Source organism: Euprymna scolopes, chromosome 40, assembly GCF_053919585.1.
Source record: "Euprymna scolopes isolate OS-2025 chromosome 40, ASM5391958v1, whole genome shotgun sequence".
Lineage (NCBI taxonomy): Eukaryota > Metazoa > Mollusca > Cephalopoda > Sepiida > Sepiolidae > Euprymna > Euprymna scolopes.
In genome coordinates, this window is record NC_136521.1 from 14,949,504 (window position 1) to 14,977,219 (window position 27,716).

A 27,716-nucleotide genomic window follows, 5' to 3' on the forward strand; every position below is an offset into this window, starting at 1 on the left:
CGAAAGGATCAATGCGCCGTACACCTGATTGGTCAGTATGTGGCCAAATAGCAGAGGGGAGATGCATTGATTCGCGAAAGAAAAAAGTTCCATTTGTTTCTGCTACAATATATATAGGAGGCATAGGTGTTGAGTATCGATCAAGTGGAGGATTATTAAACCAGCAACGGTTCAAGGCCAAAATCAAGACTTCTGTGCAGACTGTTCTTGATCTTCTTTATGCTGATGACTGTGCTCTTGTCACCCATAGTCTTGATGACATGCAGAACGTCATCAATAGCTTTTCTGCTGCATGTAAGGCCTTCTGACTTACAATTAGTATTAAAAAAAGACTGAAATTATTTACCGCCAAAATGAAACGCTACGCCCCCTTCACCTCCTGTGGTATATGTTGATGGTGAAGCTTTGAAAACAGTATCTTCTTTTACAGACCTCGGATCTGCTGTCTGATGATGGTAAATTTGAAAAGAACATCCAAAGTAAAATAAATAAAGCTAGTGAGGCATTTGGTAGGTTGTGACACAGACTCCGGAACACTCTGTAACAGCCACGATGTGTCTCTAAAAGTGAAGCTGGCAGTCTACAAATTTGTTGTTCTGTCTACTCTTCTGTATGGTGTCGAAACGTGGACCTTGTACTGCAAGCATATAAATCAGCTTGATTCCTTCCATATGAGATGTCTGCGTTCTGTTTGAAATGTTGGACGGCAGGATCGTGTTCCAAATAGTCAATTACTGGAGAGATGTGAAATCCCTGGTAGGGAATCATTTTTGATCGGGATACAAATGCGGTGGTGGGATCATCTAGTGAGAATTGATGACTCAAGAATTCCTAAGCTAACAAATTTCTGCCGCTCAATAAGGTGTCCCCTGCTTTTTACAAACATAAACTAAAAGACAACTTGAAGCGTAGTGGAGTTTCTCTGAGACTCTGGGAAAGTGCAGAGGAATGGAGGAAGATGCGTTTTCTAGGGACCAGAGATTTTATACATAACCGCCTTCGTCATAGGGACGCCCTTCGTGCAAATATGATAACATATGGCGGACGGCTATTACACAATACGACACAATGAAATGGGTTGCCTAATTTTAATGGACTGAAAACCTCCCCTATCATAATCGCTTTGATCCCCACCAGGCACCAACTGAAATGAATGGCTCTAGTCTTCAGGAAGCCCCATGTCTTGACAAGCTTCTGTGCCTGACCTTCACACCTGATCTGAAATGAAACACATACACCAAATCTGTTGCCGAGATCGCTAGAAAAATGGTTGGGTCACTCTACCGCTTCAGCAGGTATCTCACTGCCGATGCGATTCTCTATATGCATAAGAGCCAAGTGCGCTTTACATTAGAGTACTGTTAACACATCTGGGCAGGAGCTGTTTGGCACGTCCTATCCTGCCTTGATACAGTTCCAAACTGGCGGGGAAACAAAGTAGGTAATTCCCTTTTTTCTTCTCTTCAACCTCTTTTCTACAGAAGAGACGGCGTGAGTCTGCCCCTGCTCTATCGCTATTTTCATGGTAAGTGCTCGTCTGAGCTCCAATCCATGGTTCCCTCTTGCCAAACTTTCACAAAAAAAAAAAAATCAAGAAACTAAAACCACTATATATGATTTTCCCCACTCTTTATGTGCCTAAATATAAACGCGGATTTCATTAACAAAGCTTCTTTCCCAGAGCTGTCCGCCTTTGAAACACTGTTTCGCTGGCATACTTCCCGGCTAAATACAACATGGTAGCCTTCAAATCTAATGTTAACAAGCTTCTGTTTAATCGTCCTCATAAATAATCAATTCTACCAAATTTACATCATTAACGATTACTTCACTACCACCTTACGTTCATTAAACTTTATCCTCGAGTGGCCATCAGGCCTTGATAATTGGTGGCTCACAAGTAAAAATAAAATCTCAACTGGCAAATCTGTAAAAAGCTGAATATCCAGTGTAGCAGTAAGTTTTGAGAACATGTTTACCAGAAAGAACAGTTGGAAATAAGTTATGCACCACCCGTTATGCCTATGTACGACATAATCATGTTAACATACTAGTTCTCGATGAATCATCGAAGTTAAGCAACAATAGTCTAGTCAGTATCAGATGGGTGGCCATTTAGAAAAGCTCGGTCTGTATAGGAGGACGTCGAAACTTCTTTGCAAAAAGCTGCAAAAACCTTTACTCGTCATCTTCCCTGACAAGAATATTCATGCGACTGGGGGACCACTTATGAATATCATACTCTCATGAAACACTCTCCTTCGGAGGAAACCGGTTTAACCAGCATAGGATAAGTGTCGCCTCAGTAAAGTGAAGAACTACTTCAGGAATATACCCGATAAACAAATTTATTAACGTTTAAAAACGATTAAAATATTGGCATAACGAGGGAGGAAAAAAACGCGGGAGAAAAGATTCAATGTTCCCCAAAGAGAAACAATGCGTTTGATGGTTTTTTTTCCCGGCACAAAGAAGATTGACGCACCGCAATAGAGACAGACTTTTGTGTGCTCATTTGATGTCTCTAGTTTCTTTACCAACATACCGTTGGATGAGACCATACGCATATGTACCGACTCTCTATATGATAGTCGCTGACTGCTCCACGGTTTTCTAAAGAGATTCTTATTGAACTCATTTTAATGTGTACTAAATCCGTGGAGTTTAGTTTTTGTGATATTATGTACTGTCAGGTCGGCGGGGTTTCAATGGGGAGTCCGTTGGCCCCAACTTTAGCGGATATTTTCGTCGGGTACCATGAATCCGTTATATTTAATTCTACAACTTAACCCACTGCATATTTCAGATATGTTGACGATACTTTTGCTATTTTTCCATCGCAAATTGGATTGGGGAGGGGAGTAATAGACTTTCCAAACAGATTCGCAGAAGTATTTACGACTGCTTTAATTCTGTGTCAACGCGTTTGGTATATACTACGAGACCTGCTTTTCCTTCTTTTCGCAAGGATAGTTTGCCTTACATCCAAAATAGTAATATCAATTTAAATGCCAGTGCGACGCTGGTTATGTTGGGCGAACATCTTTGCACCTTTTGACTCGTATAAACCAGCATGTTCCATCGAAGATCAGACAAGGGAGGATGGGACCTGGTGGTCTCCCTCCTTCTGCAGCCTTGGACTCTGCTATTGGCCAGCATTTGGTTGACAACCCGTGCTGTGCCGATAGATATAAAATAGATTGGTTTGAGGTGCTACATAGAGCGGACTCCAAAAACCATTTAAAGATTTTAAAGTCTCTATTGCGGTGCGTCAACCTTCTTTGTGCCGGCAAAAAGAAACATCAAACGCATTGTTTCTCTTTGGGGAACATTGAATCTTTTCTCCGGCTTTTTTTCCCTCCCTCGTTGTGCCAATATTTTAATCGTTTTTAAACGTTAATAAATTTATTTAGTGTCCCCGTACTTTTGGCACATTTAATAAGTTCCCCATTAGAACTCTTTATTTTTCGACACAATATTATTTTGTTTGCTATCGATTTTCTCCTGACGAGATGATAGCCGAAAGAGCTCTCGAGAAACTTCCGCCTATTATTTTTACACTATATATAAATTCTGTACCCCTAAACATTTATTTAAATATATATATATATATATATATATATATATATATATATATATATATATATATACTCACTTCCGTTTTTTAGCGTAGCTGATGTTGGTTATAATAAATTCAATTTAATGTAAATTAAAAATAAATTAAATAAATCTTCATATAATATTTTTAAATCGAATACTTAAAACTATTCTATTACGAGTTTCAATCAAGAAATTAGAGCTAATTATTAAAACAGATTTATTTAATGTAATATGCAAATTAGACAACCTATTCAATATTGATTCCTTTTGAATAAATCTATATATCTATAAAAGTTAACGTGTCTGTGTGTCTGTGTGTCTGTCTGTGTACATTTCCTTACGCAATAACTTTGTCAATTTTAAATCTACAGACTCAAAATTTGATATATAGGGTACTGAGATTTGGGAAAATGTTTGTGATTCATTGTCGGCCAGAAATTTGGCTGTTAAGGGGTCAAAGTTCAACGATTTGACCTTTGAGAACTCTATCAAACTCCTCCGACAATTTTGGATCTTAACACTTGAAATTTTAGATATAGGTTTTTGGATCTTAACACTTGAAATTTTAGATATAGGTTTCTTGGACATGGATCTAACTTAATAAATTGATTTGAGCCCAAAAGAATAAATTTTAAGTGGTCATAATAGGGGTCAAAGTTTTAAAAAAACTCACCTTTTTTTTTGCTCAGCATACACCTCCAAACACCTGGGCAACACCGCGCACCCATGCTAGTATATATATATATATATATATATATATATATATATATATATATATATATATATATATAATGCAGTTATAAAAGTATATAAGAATGCGTTTTCAGTATTAAAATCGATTTGTGAAAACAGTGTACCTTTTGTACATATTAAGCAAATTGTGAATTGTGAATACTTTATTATAATAGTCTCGGTAATAGATTGAGTTTATCTGCAGACGGAAAGAACCTAGGTTTACGACGATAATAAAGCGCGTTTATAAAGAATTATTCGGTTACTTTATTAATCCGTTTATCTTCTTATAATTCATTCATGTATTCTGGTGTATAATTATTCCGATATTCTGTATGCGTATTATTCCGTTATAATGTTTTTTTTTAATCATACTTTTATTCTGTTCTTTCATTATTCCGGTAATCTGCTATTTCATAATTCTGATTTTCTATGTGTTTATTATTTCTTCATTCTGGTATTCTGGTAATTCATTATTGAATATTATATATCTTCAACTGGATTCATATCTATCAGTCAATCTGTCTCAGTATCATTTCTGTTGTTTGTAAGAAATTAAATTCTAATATAGATAGGTACATAGGTAGTTAAAACAAATAAAAAAGCGAAAGAAAAATTGTTTTATATACCTGGAAGATTCTGTTTTCTGTTTATTTGAACTGAAAAGAGATAAAAGGAATATGTCATAATGAAATCTAATATTACGGTTTTTGACTATTTCATTATTCTGTTTATTCTGTAAATTCATTATTCCGGTATTTCACTAAGTCATTATTAATTATCTTGTCTATTCATTATTTGTTTTTTCAATTATTATAATTCATTATTCTGTTATTCTACTGTATATTAATTCAATCATTTTGTTGTTTCATTATTCTGTTATTCTCTAAATTTATTATACCGGTATTCTACTAAATTATTATTCCATTATTTTGACCTACACACCATATTTTTTTAATTATTCATTCTTGATTATTCATTATTCCATTGTTCTGCTGTATATTAATTCAGTCATTTTGTTGTTTTATTATCCTGTTATTCTGTTGTGCATTGTTCTTTTATTCTGCTATATCCTCATTCTGGTTATCTGTAAATTAATTGTTCCATTATTCTATTAATTCATTATTTCGATTTGTATGCTGATATTATTATGTCATTCATTGTTCCATTATTCTGTTAATAAATTATCTTGTTATTTTATATATTAATTATTCCGTGACTCCTTCAATTTATTATTCCGATATTCTTCTTTAGAATTAATGCGGTATCAGATCATTAAATATTAGGTTCGTGCAAAATGTATAAACGTTTTGACCCCCTCCTTTGCTTTAAAATTCACCAAAAATGAGTAAATTAACCAATTTAAATGTAATTTTCAGCATTTATCAAATAATAATCACGGAATATAATGAACTAATTATTTTTATTTAAATCTTAGTGTAAATGTATTATCTTGTTCAAACAAAAAACTTTTAAAGATATGGTTTTCTGTAGTAAAAAAAATGAATGATTTATTTTAAATTAAAATAAAGCATCGTAAATTATAACAATTACAACATTTTTTTTTAAAATTTTACAAGAAAATTACGAAAAATGCCCCATAAAGTTCGTATTAAGGAATTCGATATAACTCGAAGAAATATGAATTTCTGGAATTACCGATATTATATCATTCAATTAAGCATTGTTTAGTTAATATTTTCCCACAAAAAAAAAAAAATACAACAGAAAAAATATTTCTACTTTTTTTTTAAATTACAGTTTTCGCATAATTTTTATCTGTAAGATTTTAATATTTTCGTTGCTTGCATGAATATGAAACTTTCGACGTAACGTATTTTTAAAAATTCTTGTTCAACATTATATAAAAAATTTCATTTAAAAAAGGAGCATAGAAAAATAATTAAATGAAAAAAATAAGTAAAAATGATACAAACGTTCAGAATAGGAATGTACGGATGCACGTCTGGGAAAAATAAAATAGCAGACCCTTCTTCGTATTTAATTACATGACGTCATCTTCAAAGTTTTTCGACTGGCTGAAATTTTTAGCTTCTGTATATTCCGTATTTAAAAAACTTCTGTTTGTTACGATTTTGCGAAGACCAAATCGCTCGCTTTTTGGGCTAATTAAGCTATTTTTGTACAAAAAAGGTGTTAGGTTTTAAAAAATTTATTATCTTAGAACTGTGCTAATTATCTTTGAAATAGAACCAGAAAACTAATATTTATCTTTTAAAGGATTTTTACAATTACTTATTTAACTTCAAAATTTTAGCTGATTTGGTTAGCTCGCAGTGAAAACATTTGTCATAATTTTTTTTTTCACGTGTACAATATTTTTCCTTTTGAAAATTAAGTTTAGTCTTTAATCTTTCAAATACAATCAAAAAGTAGTCGGAAACCTACAAAAAAATTATGAAAAAAATGCGTCATGGTAACATTTGTTGGGTTTCGAACAGTATTTTGTATATTTTTCAAGTCATTATTAAACCGTTGAATTTAGGTGTTAGTTCGTCGATATTTTTCTTGTTCGAACCTTACGCTCAACACTGTTTTTTTTAACTGATTTTTAGTGGGAAGTTCAGTTTGTAATGTGAACTGATTAAATGCTTCAAACTCTACCAGAAGCTGACTTCAACCGTCAGAATATGCCGAGCGTTGATAAGATTTAAAAAAAAAGCCACGAAACAAAAAATAAAAACAGTTATCGGATATTAATTACAATAAAAAAAATGAAAAACAATAAATCAAGTTGATCATGCAAGTGAAAAGTTAACTTTTACCATGACTAATGTTTATGCAAAAAAAAAAAAAAAACAAGGCGTGGGTGTTGAGAAAAGTGCTAACAAATGAAAAGATGAACGATTTAGGGCAATTTTTACCCCTATCATGCTGTCTAGTCTGACAATCAGAGTTATCCTGGAAAATCTGTTCTAGTAAAAATTTACTTTCACCATAACTAATGTTTGTGCAAAATTTCGAAAACATTCAAGGAGTTGTTATTGAGAAACGTACAAACGGACGAACTTTTTTTGGCGGCAATTTTACTCCTATAAGAGCCCATATGGGGGGGACCAGAGTTATCTCAAAAATTCTTTCTTAGAAAAAATTACTTTCACCATGACTAATGTTTGCATAAAATTTCAAATAATCCCAGTTGTTGAGAAAAGTGCGAGCAAATGAACGGATGAACAATTTGGGAGCAATCTTACTTCTATAATACCCCCTAGTGTGACAACCAGAGTTATTTTGGAAAATCAATTGTGGTAAACGTTTACTTTCATCATGACTGATGTTTGTGCACAATCTTTACATAATCAACGCTCTGATCCCCATCTGGCATTAATTGAAATGGATGGCTCTCGTCTTGAGGAGGCCTCATGTTTTGACAAGCTTCTAGACTTTACTCCTGGTCTTAAATGGAACACATACATTAAATCCGTTGCCAAGGCCACTGGAAAAATGATGGGATCCTTCTATCGATCCTGTAGATATCTCACTGCTGATGCAATTCTCTATCTATATAAGAGCCAGGTACGTCCTAGGATGGAGAGCTGTTGTCACATTTTGGCAGGAGCTGCTAGAAAAGACTTATCCTGCCTTGATAGAGTTCAAAATAGACTTCCTAGCCTTGTAGAGTATGTTCTTTTCTCTTCCATGCAACCTCTTTCTCACAGAAGAGATGTTGCGAGTTTGTCTCTGCTTTATCGTTATTTTCACGGCAAATGCTCCATTCTATGCCCCCCCCCCGCAAACATTCACAAGAAACACCCGTCTAGCAGAAAACACTATCACTAATTTCTCCCATTCTTTATCTGTACATAAACCTAAACGTAGATTCCATGAGCAACGCTTCTTACTTAGAACTGCACGCCTATGGAATTGTTTTCCTGTTTTCCAGCTGACTACAATATGGTTGTCTTCAAGTCTAACGTAAACAAGTTTTTGATGAGCCGTTCCATATAAGTTAACAAATTTACCGAATCTCCATTACTAACGATTACTATATTGTCCAATTTTTTACTGTACACTCTTTAACCCTTATCATCGAGTAGCCTCTTGGCCTTGATAAGTGTTGATGCCTATGTAAAAAAATAAATACAAATTAAAAAATTAAAAAAAAAAAATCCAAGGCATGGTTATTGAGAAAATTAATTCCTAATAATGAAAATTTCATTTTTCAGCTGTCGGATTTCGCTATAATAAAAAAGAACCGGAAACACTGCATTCGACTAGCATCAATAAAAAACGGACGCATTATATTTTATCGATAATATTGAGCAGAAATTAGTGCAGTTCGACATTTCCATACACGAGACGCAACTGGCATGGGTAGAAATAAATGGCGCTCGTCTTGGGTAGGCTTCATGTTTTGAAAAGTTTCTGGGCTAGACCTTTAATCCTGACCTAAAATGGAACACGTATATCAAATTCATTGCCAAAGTTGTTGGAAAAATGGTGGGATCCTTCTACTGCTCCAGTAGATATCTCACTCCTGATGTAATTCTCTATTTATACAAAAGCCAGATACGGCCAACATTGGAGTACTGTTACCACATCTAGGCAGGAGCTGCTAGAAAGGACTTATCCTACTTCAACAGAGTTCAAAATAGACCTTGTAGCTTTGTGGAGGATGCAATTTTCTCTTCCCTGCAACCTCTTTCCCGCATTGCGATCCTATCTCTGCTTTATCGTTATTTTCATGGCAAGTGATCAGCTGAGCTTCAATCTATGGTGCCTCCTTGCCAAACTTTCACGAAAAACACTCGTCTAGCCAAAACCACTATCAATAATTTCCCACACTCTTTATCTGTGCCTAAACCGAAATTGAGATTCCATGAACAAAGTTTCTTTCTGAGAACTGCATGTTTCCGTTCGCCTGCTTTCTAGCTGACTACAATCTGATTATCTTCAAGTCCAACGTAAACAAGTTCTTGATGAACTGTCCCCTTAATCAATCCAACTTACAAAATTCCCACTACTTATGTTTACTACGATGTAATCACATTGACTAATGTATACTCATTAACCATTATCCTCGAGTGGCCTCCGGGCTTTGATAAGTGGAGATTCCTATGTAAAAAAAAAACCCTGGTTAAATCAGAATTCCTTTAGCCAAATCCGCTGTTTGTACAAAATTAAATTATAACAGTAGTACATGGTGGCACGATGAAAGAGTCGCCATAAAGAAAACAACGCTACAACTTTATTTTAAACCTTTTGGTGGCGAATCAATTCAGGTAAAATGATTAGGTAACAGAGCTGACATCTATCAAATATGGCGGCCTTCAGTCTCAATCAACACCCCGATACGGGTTCAGAACTGGGAGCATGCCTTTTTCACAAGCGCCGGCAGGAGCTCGGCGAATACTCGGAGATCAGGCTGGCTTTGGTGTTGTAGGATGTCATGTTGGTGATGTTCTCGACGCATGACTAAACGAAGTAGTCCAGCGGGTTCAGGTCGGAGGGAGTGTCAGTGAATGAAGGGTAAAAAGTCGTAGAACTCCTTCTGATACGAAGCCTGAATCTCTTCGGACTTGTAGGCCAGCGCCGAGCCCTGTTGCGACACCCAGTGTCTGCCATTGACCACCTGATTTCACAAAAAGATCAGCACAGTCTTCAGCACATCTGATGTTTTTAATAAAAGTTTTAAAATTAGTAATAGTAGTTTTTTTTTTGTTTTAGGGCAAATATTTTATCGCGCTACACTGTATGATGGTGTACATGATGTGAAAGTGTTACTATGCTTACTTTGTGTTTGTTTGTCCTCATTTACTTGTCCTTCCAGATTTTTTTCAGTAACAACCATAGAGGTCAATGGGGTCACAAAATTATTCTGAAAAGTAAGGAGAAAATGTGATTTAAGAATACATTATTTTTATATTATAGCAAATATATTACATTATAAAACTCAAATGATCTTGTAACGATGTATGTAACCCACTTTCCGGTTTACAACATCCGGTTGTGCATGCGCGCATGACCTGCGCACTGAAATAATAACGTTATTATTTCGAAATTATTATGTAACATGGGAAGAGTGGCGTTTAAAACAACTTAAACGTAATACAGAAATGAACGATGTAAAAAAAAACTAAATATATAAAAATTTAAATTTAATTATAATAAGTATTATGGTATCTGTTCAGTTCACATTTACCTATAAGTATGGTCAACCACTAATAATTCAGTAACTGTAAAAAAAATTCCTCAAAAATAATCAATTATAATAAACAGAACGACTCATAGAAATCTATCTATATTCTTTTTTCATTTTAATATACTTTCATAGAAATGTTTCTGTTATGTAAAAAAAAAATATTTTCTTTACGTCACAAGTGTCACGCTCATACTATAGATAATACAACATACTGACCCAACAGGTCACGGGTAGTCTAGTATATTATATTATACAAGGTGCCTTCAATAAGTTTCCAGACGTTTGTACCTGCATTTATGAAATTATATTTTGTCGGTCTGTAACGATTCAGTTTGAAATAGTTTTTGCCGTCGGTCTGTCACTTTCATATTATATATAGTATTGTTGTTAGTCTGTAACACTTAAGTTTAAAATAGCATTTTTATTGGTCTGTCACGCTTACATCTCAAATCGTATCTTTGTTAGTCTGTTAGGCTTAAGCATTATGTATCATTTTTGTTGGTCTATCATGCGAATGTTTGAAATACATTTTATGTACGTAGTATTTTCGTTAGTATTTTCCTTAGTCTGTCACGCATAAGTTTTAAGTAACATTTTCATCTTTCTGTCACGCTTAAATTATACGAGGTGCCTTCAATAAGTCTCCAGACTTTTTGTACAGGCATTTAAAATTGTCGTAGACTCTTGCAAATTCGTTGTATTATTGTTATACATCTCATGAGATGACTGACCAATTTTTATGATTTCAGGTTCAAATGAAAAACTACGGCAAGAATTGGAATACACCCGTCTAAATCTTGATTTTCACAACAGTTGGTGAATGCAAAAATGCAATCGGGACACGAGGATACTTTAGTAGAACTATATGCAATAAAAATCTGTTTTAAACTTAATAATGCCACAGAAACGTATGGAATGCTTCAGACTGCTTTTGGACCATCTCGCATGAATCAAGCATCAGTTTTGTAGTGATATAAGAGATTCAAGGAAGATAAGAGGACTGTAAAGGAAGGAGGTGCAGAGTACATAAGAGATATTCTCCTACTAGATTTCGAAGTCGATTTTCTATTTGTTGTTGCGGTTGTTTGAGAAATAAACACGAATAAAAAAGATACGAGGACGAAATGAAACGTTTAACAAATTTATCTAACTACTTAGAATGGATGTACAATAATGAGTGTTGGTTTCCTTAAAGTCCACCGATACCATGCGGACATAAATTTTGTGTAATTATTATATTTCTACAATTATATAAATGCAACGTTGCGTGTGTGAGTTCGTTCCTTATAGACTCTGAAACGGCTGAAGATTTTCTATAAAATTTATAGAACTTTAGTGTATAAGTCTGGGAGTGATTTTAGTTTAGTTTTGTCTCAGAGTACCGCCGATAATTACCAGTAATCGATAATCGAAACCGTTATTTTAATTTATCTATAATCGGTGAAGCCATTTTTCCATGTCGTCGCTTAGCAACAATCATAGAACAACGGGCTGCGAAAATTCTACTCTGGGTAAGTTGAAAGCATGTTTGTTTGTTTGTTTGTTTGTTTGTTTTTTTTGCATGACTTAGTCTGTAGGTTTAACCCCCGTACGTAAATTTCTAAATGTTTTTTCTTTTCGTTAACTGGAAAGAAATTTATATAAAATAATTTTATAAAAGAAACAGAAGGTTCTCTTGAGTGCAATGTAGAATAACATATTTTGGACTAAGTTATTGCATGGAGGCATTTGAAGCTTCTTCCCGGGCGATTTCACGGATTTTGATGACAATAAAAATATAGGAGTTTGAAATATTCGTTGATCATCATTCAATGTCGGGCAACGTCGGGTCTACCTGCTAATATAGATATAAAAATTCATATATAAATACCCACTCAATTGCATCATTGCATTCTTACAAAACACGCACACACACAGATATATGTATATAATCTACATACACTTTCATATATGCGTATTCTTTAGCATACAATTTTACCTATATTTTCTCTCTTTAATATATATATATATATATATATATATATATATATATATATATATATATATATATATATATATATAAAGAAGCTTTTAAAATTCCCGAAAAAAAAAACAGAGAAACTAACTTTCACCAATCGCAGACTTCTAAAATGTTTATAATTATAAAAAAGAATTTATTTATATGAAGGATAAAAAAAACAAAAAAAAAACAAAACCTTAACTAAAATTGGTAAATAGAAAATAGACTATATATATATATATACATACATTCATATATATATACACATACATATATATATACATACATATATAGACATATATACATACATATATATACATATATATACATACATACATATATACATATATATATACATATATATATACATATATATATACATACATATATACATATATATATATATATATATATATATATATATATATCTATATATATATATATATGGTGCACTTATCCAGTCTACAATTACAGTCTATCTTTACAGAATTGAGATTGCGATCTACTATTTATATAGGTAGGTATCATTTTATTCTTATCTCGACCAAAATCTCATTTACTTACGATTAAGGCTGGCCTCTTAATTCTTTGGTGAAAGAGCAGCATAGCTTTTTATTCGCTTTATTTTGACCGAAAAGTATGTTTTACTTTCGACTGGCATTGACTCCTTAATCCCCACAGCGGCATATCTTTATAAATATTCATACTTTTTATTACTTGATGGTTACCGCAGACTGTTCCAAACGACGGTATAAGTACTGTAGCAGTTACAGCTGCTATACTGTCCACCCCAATCGCCTATTTTGTGGTTATCGCCCTAACTATCTATTAGTGCGTTGCCACTCCCCAATTGCCCCTTTTTGCGTTACCGCTCCCTGATATCAAAGCATCACCTCCAGAAGGGACGGTACCGGCCACTTTGGGAAACACTATAATCTATATATAATGTATGTTTCCGTCTGCTGTGTCATGGCCGAACCCCACTCTCTACATTCAAGAACGATCACTCCTTTGTCATCCCAAGGGAAGTAACTATTTTGTCTTAGGTTACTCCTTACAATTTTGTCAAGACAAGAACGAGTGTCTTGATTAAAATCTTAATAATACATACTAGATTGGTATCTGTTTTTTTTTGCCATGGAGCTACCCCCCGGGCATTATACTCCTCCTTTTGGTGTAGTATCTTATCAGTTCTTTGATCATGACACCATCTTCCCAAGGATTACATTTTTCTTTTTGAGGAGGGTAATGACATTATAATAAAAAAAATGAGACCTCTACTTAGGCTAGTACAAGTTCCGTCCATCCATAAAACCTGTCTATAATGATGTCGTTAACAAATAATTCAAGGCAAATAATTCACCGAAGATAAAGTCTACAGAAATTGTTAATTGAATATAATATAGTTTCGGCTTCAATTCGTTATAGATAGATCAGTTTAGTATATAAAGAAATAATTTGGGGGGTTCCTTTCGATAAATAATGCTCTCTCTCAATATGTTTAATGCTTTGCAGCCATCGTCCAGGGCTTCTCTTATTACCAGTGATAGACTTCAGTCATTTAAGCACTGTATTAATTCCGCAAAGACGGTTGCGTTCTTTTCAATGAAGTCGGGGTCGTTTCTGTTTTCAGGTTGTGTTTGAAGTACTTTGTGTAGCTTATGAATTCATAGATATCCTAAATGTTTCACTGGCCACAATTTGAATTTTGATTCGGATTCATCTTTAGACGCACATGGGCCCATAACCTCTAGAAGTGTAAGCCATGTTTAGTTTCAGAACAGTTTCCAATGGTTAGTTGTTCTACACAAGTCCTGGAGGTGACTGGTTCGTAGCAGACAGTTCTCGAGTTGGAATCCACAGAGCAAAAGATTCTTCCCGTGTGGACACGAAAAAAAAAAAACAAAAAAAAAACATGCGAAATTGCTACAGAAAAGTTTAATATTTATGGAGCAATTCTGGTTTCTGATTGGTTGGTAGCAGAACGTGAATTAATTTGATTCGTCAGTTTCTATCGGCATCTTTATAAAGAGAATCTCCCGACTGTGCGGGATCATACCCCATTAACCCCCTGGGATGATGGGATGTGTCTCCTAGCGGCTTCGGCTGCAGGGAGACAGGGTAGTACCAGTCAAGGATTGGTCACTTGACACTCAGCCCAACAGGTGAGGGGCCGGGAACCGGCCCAGCACCTGTTGGACTGAGGTACACCGCCTGGGTAATACCTAGGAGGTCCACCCTCCCAGGCCTTGCCACCGGGCTTTCCGGTGGGGCAAGTTTATTGCTTGCTGCCTGAGGCGCCCCGACCGGGGAATGCCGACGGGGTTACTCAGGCAATTTTTAAAATTGCAGGAGTGCCCCTCCTTTAGGGGAGCCTGCGGGGTTCCCACTTTCCGGCCTTGTGCCACATTTTGCTGAGGTGGGCAGCAAATAAATATCTACCCCATTATAGGACTTCACTATGATGGGATGTGTCTCCTAGCGGCTTCGGCTGCATGGAGACAGGGTAGTACATGTCAAGGATTCGTCACTTGACACTCAGCCCAACAGGTGAGGGGCCGGGAACCGGCCCAGCACCTGTTGGACTGAGGTACACCGCCTGGGTAATACCTAGGAGGTCCACCCTCCCAGGCCTTGCCACCGGGCTTTCCGGTGGGGCAAGTTTATTGCTTGCTGCCTGAGGCGCCCCGACCGGGGAATGCCGACGGGGTTACTCAGGCAATTTTTAAAATTGCAGGAGTGTCCCTCCTTTAGGGGAGCCTGCGGGGTTCCCACTTTCCGGCCTTGTGCCACATTTTGCTGAGGTGGGCAGCAAATAAATATCTACCCCATTATAGGACTTCACTATGATGGGATGTGTCTCCTAGCGGCTTCGGCTGCATGGAGACAGGGTAGTACATGTCAAGGATTCGTCACTTGACACTCAGCCCAACAGGTGAGGGGCCGGGAACCGGCCCAGCACCTGTTGGACTGAGGTACACCGCCTGGGTAATACCTAGGAGGTCCACCCACCCAGGCCATGCCACCGGGCTTTCCGGTGGGGCAAGTTTATTGCTTGCTGCCTGAGGCGCCCCGACCGGGGAATGCCGACGGGGTTACTCAGGCAATTTTTAAAATTGCAGGAGTGCCCCTCCTTTAGGGGAGCCTGCGGGTATCCCACTTTCCAGGCCTTGTGCCAAATATTTCCGATGTGGGCGGCAATTAAATATATACCCCATTATAGAACTTCACTATGATGGGGTGTGTCTCCTAGCGGCTTCGGCTGCAGGGAGACAGGGTAGAGTACTCGTCAAGGATTCGTTCTTGACGCTCAGCCCGACAGGTGTTTTTTTTTTGGGTACTACCTAGGAGGTCTAATCTCCCAGGCCTTGCTACCGGGCTTTCCGATGGGGCAAGTTTATTGGTTGTCGCATGAGGCGCCCCTACCGGAGAATACCGACGGGGGGGGGTGCGAAGGCAATTTTTGTTGAGGCAAGAGTGCCCCTTCTTTAGAGGAGCTTGCATGCTCTCCATCTTCCGGTCTTGTGTCACATTTTGCTGCGGTAGACAGCAAATAAATACCAACCCCATTATGAAACTCTCATGATGGGACGTGTCTCCTAGCGGCTTCGGCTGCAGGGAGACAAGGTAGTAGTACGCATCAGGGACCCATTCTTGACACTCAGCCCGACAGATAAGGATCCGGGAACCGGCCCAGCACCTGTCGGACTGAGGTACACCGCCTGGATATGACCCAGGAGATCCACCCACCCAGGTTTTGCCACCCGGCTTTCGGGTTGGGCAAGTTTATTGCTTGTCGCCTGAGGCGCCCCGACCAGGGAATGCCGACGGGGTTACTCAGGCAATTTTTGCAATTTCAAGAGTGCCCCTCCTTTAGGGGAGCTTGCTTTAGATCCCCACTTTCTAGGCCTTGTGCCAAGTATTGCTGATGTGGCCAGCAATTAAATCACTACCCAATTATGAACTATTGCAAAAGCAAGCATAGCCGCCATCACACTAGATTCCATGAAGTGTACACAATTTCTTAGATTTAGCTGTTAAGATTACTATGTTGTGGCCAGGGAAGCATTCCCGTATTATTGTGTTCTACAGATGTGAAGTTTTTGGAAAAAAAAAACTCTCTTTATGGAAGTTACGTTTGGATTAAGGTACATAAGAAACAATAAAAAGTTATTTCTATGGTAGTGGCTAAAGCAACTGTTGCTGCGAATAGTTTACAAACGGTGAACAAAAAATCTGAGCTAAATCAGGCTTCAATCATTAAAATAACAACAGAGCAGCTAAAGACTAGCATTGGTTTTTTTTTTCGGAAAATAACCCTGATTATTATCGGTTATGCACTATATTTGAAGGTTTATTATTTTTGTTAATCAACTTGTTTAATTTTTATGAGGGAGTTCAGTTTGCTATATAACTAGTGTGAGTCTGTCTGTTGAGTGAGTATGTATATTATCACCCTAATAAAAAAGCAAAACAAATTCCACTTACTTTGATTGCCATGGCAATGATATCTTCGGTCGGGGCTGCGTCCTCAAACATTTTCCTCATGGTCAGATAGGCCCAAGTCTTTTTGGTGATGTTGGGTAGCTCTCCCAGCTTAGTGAGATTTGGATCCTTTGGCAAATCCGCCAAGTCTAAATTCAGATCTCTTATTTCTAAATTAACTTTGTGTTCAAAAGAAGTCTGAGCATTCACACCCTTAATTACCGCAGCAATCGTATGCGACTTATTTGCACCGTCGTTGATGGGCCCCGCTATGGCGATCTCGGAGCCTTTAAATAAACTCTTGAACTCGTTCGTAGTCAGCCTTGTCTGATCGATGGAGCTATTTACATACGTAATGATGATATCCTTCAGCATGAGATGCGAAATCTCTTGAAAGAGATCTTGTATTTGTTCAGCACTGTCTTTATCGATGTAAATCTTGCGACTGAAGCCATTGTTTTCGATGCTGAGGTCTTTAAGGAACTGATGGTCACAGTCCTCTCCGAATCCTAACGCGTATATCATGACGTTGTCCGTATTGGCTTCTTTAATTTTTTTCCGGATTTCTGAGGTATCCGTAACGCCAATCGTTGCTTGCCCGTCAGTTAAAAAAAATAGGACATCGGCCGTGCCAGGTTGATGTCCTTCACGGAGTTTCACTAAACTTGATTGCAGTGCATCGTGCAGATCTGTGCCTATGAGAAGAAAAATAATGTAGCATTAATGTTGTGAATTTTAAAAGTCGATAATAGGATAATATTATAAGCAAAATGTACTACTTATATTAAATAGAGCTCCTTCAGTCTTTGATAGACTATGGATACCCACGTACGGGTAACTGCGCGTGAAATGTTTAGTGGCAAAAGGTGCAAAATCTCCAACCACACCTGAGTCGACATTATTAAATACCAGTGGCAAGTGAAATGTATGTATAGGACGACTGGAAACAAATGCTGAGATGAGCAGAGAGCACATACAGCACCTAGTATTCCCAAATAGTAACCCATCTGGTACTAACCAGGCTCAACTTTGTTAACTTAGGTGATCTGCCGAGAACCGGTGTGCTAACGCGATTATACCGTATATTTATATTGTAAATATATTAATATATAATTAATAAAAATATTAATGAATAGTCTTATAACCTATTATTAATATATAATTAATAGTAATATTAATGAATAGTTTTTTAACCTTCAAAAATACAAGAAATAAGGTATAATAAAGTTTTAATTTCTCTATAAATTCAAAAATAAATTTTTTGGATATTTTAGGCCTTCATTTATTGGTTATAGAAATTCTTTGATAAAAATATAAAATAATGCTTTCCTTTTAACTTATGATAATATCCTTAGTTTGAGAAATTAATTTCTTTCTTCAGATTATATTAATTTCATTAATACGGATTTAAAGGGCGCATTGTATAATGTTCTGAAAAAGAGATTCGTGTTAGAGAATGGATCGAGAGAGAGAGAGAGAGAGAGAGTGAGAGAGAGAGAGAGAGAGAGAGAGGGGGGAGGTGTGTAAATTATATTGACCCACGTTGACCGGAAGTCAGGATCAGCTGATCGGATTGCGTGTGAGTCACATGATCAGGTTAGCTGAATCGTGGAGGTTTGGTTTGGGCTTAGAACGCGACGGACGGCTTCACAGACGTCTCCTCCCCTTCACTGGTGGGGGACGCTGAGGTGTGTAGAAATGAGACCAAGAGAAACCACACAGGTCAGAGATTCACTTTCCATCCTTCTGCAAGACATCTGGAAAGTGAAATACACCATAAAACCAATTCTTTGTCTTGGAGTCAAATGAATCTTCGTCCAAAAGGTACCAGTCTTCTCTCCAAGACGAGATGATTCCAGATGGACCAACATCGACGACGTAGAAGATATGTGCGAAAATACATGTACCACAAACACACACAACGGCATATGAACATATCATTTAATAGAAATAACAGCTAGACGATCACACACAACGTTAACTCTGATTAGACGATCACACACGATCCCCTTTATGATACAAACAACACAACATTCGTTGGCGATGCCGTTTTCTCTTCCCGGCAATCTCTTTTCTACAGAAGAGACATTGCGAGCCTCTCTCTGCTTTATCGTTATTTTCATGGCAAGTGCTCGTCTGAGCTCCAATCTATGCCCCCGCCAAACTTTCACGAAAAACACTCGTCTAGCTGAAACCACTATCAATAAGTTCCCCCATTCTTGATCTATGCTGAAACCTAAACGTGGATTCCATGAACAAAGCTTCTTTCTTAGAACTGCAGGTCCGTGGAACTCTCTTCCCTTTAACTGCTTTGCAGCTGACTACAGTTTGGTTGTCTTCAATCTCAACGTAAACAAGTTCTTGATGAACCGTTCCCTTAAGTAATCCAATTAACCAAATTTCCACAACTAACGATTACAACGATATTATCCCATTGACTACTGTGCACTCATTTACCCTTATACTCGAGTGGCCTCCGAGCCTTCATAAGTGGTGACTCCTATGTAAAAAAAATCGCATCATTTTTTAAAATTTTGCGCTACTGTTCTTATCTTGAGTGTTATTTTCACAATCCTATTAAAACCAACAATATGGCGGCGATATGTGGATGAGTCATTCATATTCTTGCCTCGCCAGGAAGATGTCCAAACACAGACTATGTAAAAACTATCCGTCACGATGGAAAATGAATATAATAGCAAACTATTGTTTCTAAATGGTTTATGTCATCTGTATATCAAAAACCTACTTTCACCGGTCTATATCTCAACTGCCAGCACCCCCAAAAGGTAAGAAAGTAATTGTCCGTTGTTTATAACAAAAAAAAAAAAAAAGAAAAAAAAAGAAGCAATATATAGTAATAGGAATGCAATATATCAAGGAGAGATGGATAATCTATAATATAAATCTCACCTGTCTATTTAAATGTACGCATGAATGTATGTTTGTTTGTACGTATGTATGTATGTATGTCTGTATGTATGAATGTATGTATGCATGAATGTATGCATGTTTGTATGCCTTGCAAAAACTTTCGACAGAGGCGACGGATTTTCAGGAAATCGGTATTATTTTGAAGCTCGACCCTTCGGACGATAGATATCGAAAAATTAGCTAAGAACATAGATTCTTTCAACCTCAACTGGACACTGTTCTACAGGAAGGGGAAGCTTTTTTCGCCGTTATTTTCGAAAGTCATCGGCTCTTTTCGATTGTCTAGCCTTAATTTACACCTATGTGACTTCCCGTTTGACGTTAGGCGCAATAGCTAACGCGTCAGGTTTTTTTTTTCACTTTTTTTTTCCTCCTTCGGGGTACGGGTTCGAGCCTGCCTGCCTACTGCCAATGTTTTGCTCTCGAAATTTTCTTTTTTCTTTTTTTTTTTTTTGATCAACCAACATCATCATGCACTTTTTTCCCGCCTCCGCGTCACGGGTTCGCGCCTTCCTGCCTACTACAACTTTTATTATTTTTTTTTTTTTGCTAAACACACACCTACAAAAACCCTGGCACCCAGGCTATTTTAAACGAAACCCCCCACTAAAATTACTATCCAGAAAGCATTATATCAAGCCCAAAATACCTGGACCGAACACCTGAGGAGACCATCTACAAAAGCACAACAGTTTTAATATCATACATCAAAGACTTCTCAAAAAAATAAATAATAATAATAAATGTAATCAATTTTTAATTGAATTTCACCCCAAACAAGACAGTGCCACGTTGATGAAGGGCGCTATTACCTGGGACATCATTTGTAGGGATTATATATAGGGAGTTGAGGGATAAAATGTCTGTTTACATTATACTTGAACTTCTGCATGTCAGTACTGTCAGGAAAGCAGGAACCTGGGAATTAATTCCTAGCAGCCTTATGGAAGAAACTCTTAGAATAGAAGGCTTTCTGGCATTTGGAAATCTCTACTGTGTAGAGGTGGGATTTTGCTGCTCGTCGAGAATATACATAAGAATAGTGCTCGGGAGCAACTAAAATCCCCGAAAGTATTTTGTCCGAGTCGAGCTATGGGAAAAAATGACTGCATGTATGAAATTCCACGTAAATATGGAAAACTATAAAAAAGCGAGTCATATTACTCATTAAAGGTTAGGTTTACCACGAGGTAAAATACCAGGTTGAGAAACTGGCACGGTTTATCCTTCTCTCGAATGTAAATGGGACCTTCTTAAGGCGTGGTGGGCACTCCATCTAGTGCTGGCGTCACGATAAAAAGTATTCTTGATAGCCTGGCGAAGCATCAAATTCTTAGCAACCGATAGGATTTGAATTATACTACAAACTCGTGTAGCGAGTTCAATCTCAATACAGATAGATGCACATTAACAACAATCTGATTATTTTAGTTCCGTGTTATGATGCAATGCCTTTGTAACGAGAGAAAAAAATAATCATTTTTGCATATTAACGTTGACACACCGGTTCTCGCCAGATCACCGGTTAAGCAACGTTGAGCCTAGACAGTACCAGATGCGAAGGCAAGGCGCTGTATGTACTGCAGGGTAAAATACCAGATTGAGAAACTGGCGAGGTCTATCCTTCTCTCGAGGGTAGATGGGACCCACTTAATCCGTAGTAGTGATGGCGTCACGATAAGGAAATACCCTTGATAGACCTTGCGAAGCATCAAGTATTCAACTACGGACAAGATTTGAATTACGCTACAAACTCGGGTAATGAGTTCAATCTCGGATGCAGCTGGATGGATGGATGCACATTAACAAGAATCATCAAATGGGGCAGAGATTTATCAACTCAAACATGACAACATTACTCCACTAAAAAATTTGCTAAAACTAATAATAAAAGAATACTCTTAAGTATAAGCCTTTTTAAGAGAGGGAACAGTGAGCTATGCAAAGTCTTTAGAGACAATGGATAGCTCCTACCGCTGCCTACTTGTGTTGTGTAGGGGTTCATATTGGGAACTTATAACGGGTACATGTAATACAGGGACTCAGAACAGATGACGATGATAATGAGGGAGACATTCATACAGACTGGGATAATTCTTGGTAACATATCTTAATACAGCTTGGATATATATGATGCAGCATTTCTTATACGCATATAGAGAGGAGATGGGATACATTATTGTTGATGAAGGAGAGAAGGACACAATCTTGGAAGAGGTTACACAAGAGTTCGTTATAAGATGATGATAAAACACATTTACGTTTTTGTTGTAAAAATGGGAAGACAAGCAGTTACAAACATATTTGCTTCTTTATTCAATTGGTGACGGCAGGAATTCCACCCTTTTCGATTACATGGTATCCTTCGCCTCTAAAAGGTTCCTACTCTCCAACTCTATCACCGTGTGTGATCTGTTCTGATTATTTCATCCTCATCAACACTTGACTGACTAACTCCGAACACACAGAATCCTATATTCAGAAATCTCCTTTGTTTATGACGTCAGAAGTATGGTTTTCAAACGTGACTAATTTTTACGTGGCTTTACATATGTTTGTTCAAACACACTTTTGGCAAACAAAAGAATCCTCAATTCTAATTCCAACCTATTTTAAACAATATATTTTTAATTTGTATTGTCCATTCTTTTAACTGACATATTTAATATTCAGATTTCTAAAGAATGGACAATCGACTCTTTTTCCGACATAAACAATATTCAACTATTTCTAATAGAATTAACAATGGACTGAATTTCTAACATTCCATTTTCCATTATCTTTAACACTTGCCTACAGGGTTCGATTCTAACCTTTTCCTAATATCATTTTCACTTATCTAGTATGTCTTCTTACTTACATAAGGGACAGCCCTTTCATGTAACACTTGAAGGTGTATCGTGAAGCAAAGATTGCGCAATTCTAAACACACCTCTACTGAACTGACATTATTTTAGTTCAGTTTTATGATGCACAAAACGACAGGCAATGCCTTTGTAGTGAGAAAAAATAATCATATTTTACTTTTCTTGTTCATAATTGCTCTACCAAGGATTGAGAGTCTTATTTTTTCAACTGTTCTGATCTTGAGTGTTATTATCACAACGTTTTGGTCGGTTTTTATTTCCGACCTTGTTCAAGTGTATCTTGTCGAACTCGCGATTCTTTCTATCGAACTCGGGAATCTGCACGGAATATCGAACAGAACCCTTGTTATGGTTAAAGGTTAGGTTAAAGAACACTTGGAAAGATTTAAAAATTGGACTTCGTGGCTTAGTGGGGGATGCCGTTTTCTCTACCCTGCAACCTCTCTCCCACAGAAGAGACGTTGCGAGCCTGTCCTTGTTTTATCGTTATTTCCATGGCAGATGCTCATCTGAACTCCCATCTCTGGTCCCCCTCGCCAATCTTTCACGAAAAACACCCGTCTAGCTGAATCCACTGTGAAAAATTTCCCCCACTCTATATCTGTGCCTAAATCAAAACGTGGATTCCATGAACAAAGCTTCTTTCATAGAACTGCACGCCTGTGGAACTCTGTTCCGTCTGCCTGCTTCCCTCCGGACTACAACTTGGATGTCTTCAAGTCCAATGTTAACAAATTCCTTATGAACTGCCCCCTTAAGTAAACACTTCAGCAAATCTCCTCACTAACGTAATGTACTTGCAATAACCCTTATCCCTGAGTGGCTTCCGGGCCTTGATAAGTGGTGATCACTGTGTAAAAATAAAAATGACTGACCACATATGTAGGGAAAGGGAAATTATTTACACTTTGGGATATTTACAAGAGTGTTTTTTCTTCAGTATTAGCGAATAGCATATCAGAGAAACATAGAATCTTCAACGTAGATATTATCTCCGTGGCACATAATCATACGAAGTAATATCATGCATAAATTGTTAAATAATGTTGATGAAAATAGAGTTGTGTCTATTTTATGGCCATAAAAAGCATAACCTGTATTGTGTATTGTCGTTGATTAAAATAAAAAAGAGACTAATTCAGTTTTAAAGAAGTGTATTTTTGGTGGTTATTTCAGATCTAATGTGGAATCCTCAACGAAGATATTAGCACATAATCATACGAATAATCATAATCAATTATGATATTAGATATTAGATAGGAGCACATAATTAGATATTAGATATCAGATATTAGATATTAGATATTAGCACATAATTAGATATTAAATATTAGATATTAGCACATAATCATACGAATAATCATAATCAATTAAATAATACTGTGAGCACATAATTAGATATTAGATATTAGATATTAGCACATCATTAGATATTAGATATTAGATATTAGCACACAATTAGATATTAGATATTAGATATTAGATATTAGCACACAATTAGATATTAGATATTAGATATTAGATATTAGCACATAATTAGATATTAGATATTAGCACATAATTAGATATTAGATATTAGATATTAAATATTAGCACATCATTAGATATTAGATATTATATATTAGCACACAAATAGATATTAAATATTAGATATTAGATATTAGCACATAATTAGATATTAGATATTAGATATTAGATATTAGCACATAATTATATATTAGATCTTAGCACATAATTAGATATTAGATATTAGATATTAGATATTAGCACATAATTAGATATTAGATATTAGATATTAAATATTAGCACATCATTAGATATTAGATATTATATATTAGCACACAAATAGATATTAAATATTAGATATTATATATTAGCACATAATTAGATATTAGATATTAGATATTAGCACATAATTAGATATTAGATATTAGCACATAATTAGATATTAAATATTAGATATTAGATATAAGATATTATATATTAGCACACAAATAGATATTAGATATTAGCACGTAATCATACGAATAATCATAATCAATTAAATAATACTGTGAGCACATAATTAGATATTAGATATTAGCACATAATTAGATATTAGATATTAGCACATAATTAGATATTAGATATTAGCACATAATTAGATATTAGATATTAGCACATAATCATATTAGCACATAATCATACGAATAATCATAATCAATTAAATAATACTGTGACCCTCGAAAATTTAGAAGTAAATACGTTACACGAATGCAGCCATTTTATCTTCTCTATTGAAAATAAAATTATATCCATTCTATTGTCATAAAAGAATCTCTTTATTATGTATTGTCCTGGAAGAAAACAGCATATTCAATTTTAAAGAAATACAGTGTTTATTTGAATTTCGTATACAGGTTCTTATAATTGCACTTTTTTTCTGGTGATAAATATGTTATACTGTTGTAAATAAATTTTACGCATAATCTTATTTATATACTAGCAGTTTAGCATGACTTTGTTCGGGTCCTATGAACTGTTCATAACTTCATATGCATATGTATATATAAATTAAAAAGTTTGACTTATGTCCAGGTAGCTTACATCTAACATTTTAAGTGTTTTGACCCAAAGTTCGCGGAGGAGGAGTTTGGTAGAGTCTGCAAAGGTCAACTCTTTCAATTTTGATCTTCGTAGACAATTTTCTCCACAAAACTGATTAAAAAGCTTGATTGCATATCTAAATAGCATTTATGTAAAATTTCAAATGTTTAGACCCAAAATTGACTGAATAGTTTGCTAGAGACCGCAAAAGTAAAATCTTTAGAAGTTTGATGGCAGTCGGATTTTCGGCCCAAAACAGATTAAAAAGCTTGCCTTATGTCCGAATACACTTTTTGTAAAATTTCAAATGTTAAAACCAGAATCTGGCTGAGTAATTTGATAGAGACCGCAGAGGTCAATTTTTAAAAATTTTGATCCCAATTTTAACCCCTTAACATTTATTGTTTTTGACTCAAATCAAATTAAAAGTTTGATCGATGTCCAAGTAACCTACATCTAAAATTTCAAGTGTTTAGACCCAAAATTGGCGGAGGAGTTTGGTAGAGTTTTCAACGGTCAAATCATTGAATTTTGACCCCTTGACAATCCAATGTCTGGTCGAAAACCGATTAAAAAGATTTTCCCAAATCTCAATACCCCTTATGTCAAATCTAGGGTTTATAGACTGAAAATTGACATAGTTTTGGTAGGGAAGATGTACAAACACAGGCAATTTCACTTTTATAGATATGTAGATAGATTACATCTATGACATCAAGCATCGCTCACAAGGAAATTTATAAAAGACAAAATACAAAATACTAAAAAATAAAAATACTTTTCTTACCTCCGGTAGCTTCTAACGAACCAATAAAGCGCATTGCTTCCGCGTGACTTTTAGAGTGTTCCCAGGTGACTTTCTCTGAGAATGTACCAAAGGTGAATCTGTCATTAACCAAATAGTTAGAAGTAAGGATGTTGCGCAATGCGTCCTTCACCATCCGAAGTTTATCACCGTCCATTGACCCACTGACATCGATCATGAACACCACGTTCTTCGGCCAGATCGGTTCGTCATCCGGGGAAAAGAAATGCACAAAGTAACCATCCAATGTCTGAAGAGTGAAATTTAGAATCATAAGTACGAGGTGTCTTCAATAAGTTTCCAGAAGTTTTTTTTCTTTTTTTGTCACATGCATTTAAAATTATCGTAGACTCTTGAAATTCAGTATGTTATTGCTATACATCTCATGAGATGACTGACCAATTTTTATGATTTCAAGTTCATATACAGCAGGAATTGGAATACACCCTACTAAAGTTTGATTGCCACAGCTGCTGTATTTCAAAAATGCAATTTGGATGTGAGGACAATTTAGAAGAACGATATGGAATAAAATTCTGTTTTAAGCTTTGAAAAAATGCCGCAGAAACGTACAGAACGTTTTCAGCTTTGAAAAAATGCCACAGAAGCGTACAGAACGTTTTAAGCTTTGAAAAAATGCCACAGAAACGTACAGAACGTTTTAAGCTTTGAAAAAAATGCCACAGAAACGTACAGAATGTTTTAAGCTTTGAAAAAATGCCACAGAAACGTACAGAATTTTTTAAGCTTTGAAAAAATGCCACAGAAACGTACAGAACGTTTTAAGCTTTGAAAAAATGCCACAGAAGCGTACAGAATGTTTTAAGCTTTGAAAAAATGCCACAGAAACGTACAGAATGTTTTAAGCTTTGAAAAAAAATGCCACAGAAACGTACAGAATGTTTTAAGCTTTGAAAAAATGCCACAGAAACGTACAGAATGTTTTAAGCTGCTTTTGGATCATCTTGCATAAATAGAGCATGAGTTTTTGAATAGCATAAGAGATTCAAGGAAGGACGGGAGTCTGTGAGGGATGATGAAAGACGTGGGAGGACATCAGAGTTGATTGGCCAAATAAAGAATTTCATGGATAAGGATCATCGTGTGTTAATAGAAACAATAAGTGCACAGTTTGATGTCAGTGTGGGAACTGTGCATAGAAACATTCGCGAGGAACTGAAAATGCAGAAGATTTGCGTGAAGTTTGTCCCAAGGGTGCTCAGAAAATATCACAGACTATTTGACCAAGATGGGCAAACAGACAGTACATTATCCTTCCTATAATCCTGACGATATTTTCTGTGATTTTTTTTTTAGTTATTCCCTAAGCTCAAGGAAAACCTTAGAGGATGTTGTTATGAGACAATTGAGATGATGAAAGAGGCTGCGACGAGGGTCATTGACAAACTCATAGAAGAGGACTTCTATGTGTTCTTCCAGAGTTGTTGGAACGATACAAGTGCATTGCGATTACTTCGAAGAGGACTAGAGTTTCATGTGTGCACTATCAATAAAAGTGTCCACACGAAAAAAAAGTCTGGAAAC

General features: G+C 36.1%; 1 protein-coding gene across 8 annotated transcripts in view; it reads right to left on the reverse strand.

Moving 5' to 3' along the window:
* The window catches only part of LOC145265389 (inter-alpha-trypsin inhibitor heavy chain H4-like), a 126,324-nt gene that overhangs the window by 68,671 nt on the left and 29,937 nt on the right, over window positions 1–27,716 (reverse strand). For all 8 annotated transcript variants that reach the window (XM_080121206.1, XM_080121204.1, XM_080121205.1 and 5 more), the window contains exons 6-9: window positions 26,154–26,421; window positions 16,983–17,674; window positions 10,087–10,171; window positions 4,962–4,991 (exon numbers count right to left, since the gene is read on the reverse strand). In XM_080121206.1, coding sequence (XP_079977332.1) covers window positions 4,962–4,991; window positions 10,087–10,171; window positions 16,983–17,674; window positions 26,154–26,421 — 1,075 coding nt within the window. The remainder of the gene's footprint in view (window positions 1–4,961; window positions 4,992–10,086; window positions 10,172–16,982; window positions 17,675–26,153; window positions 26,422–27,716) is intronic.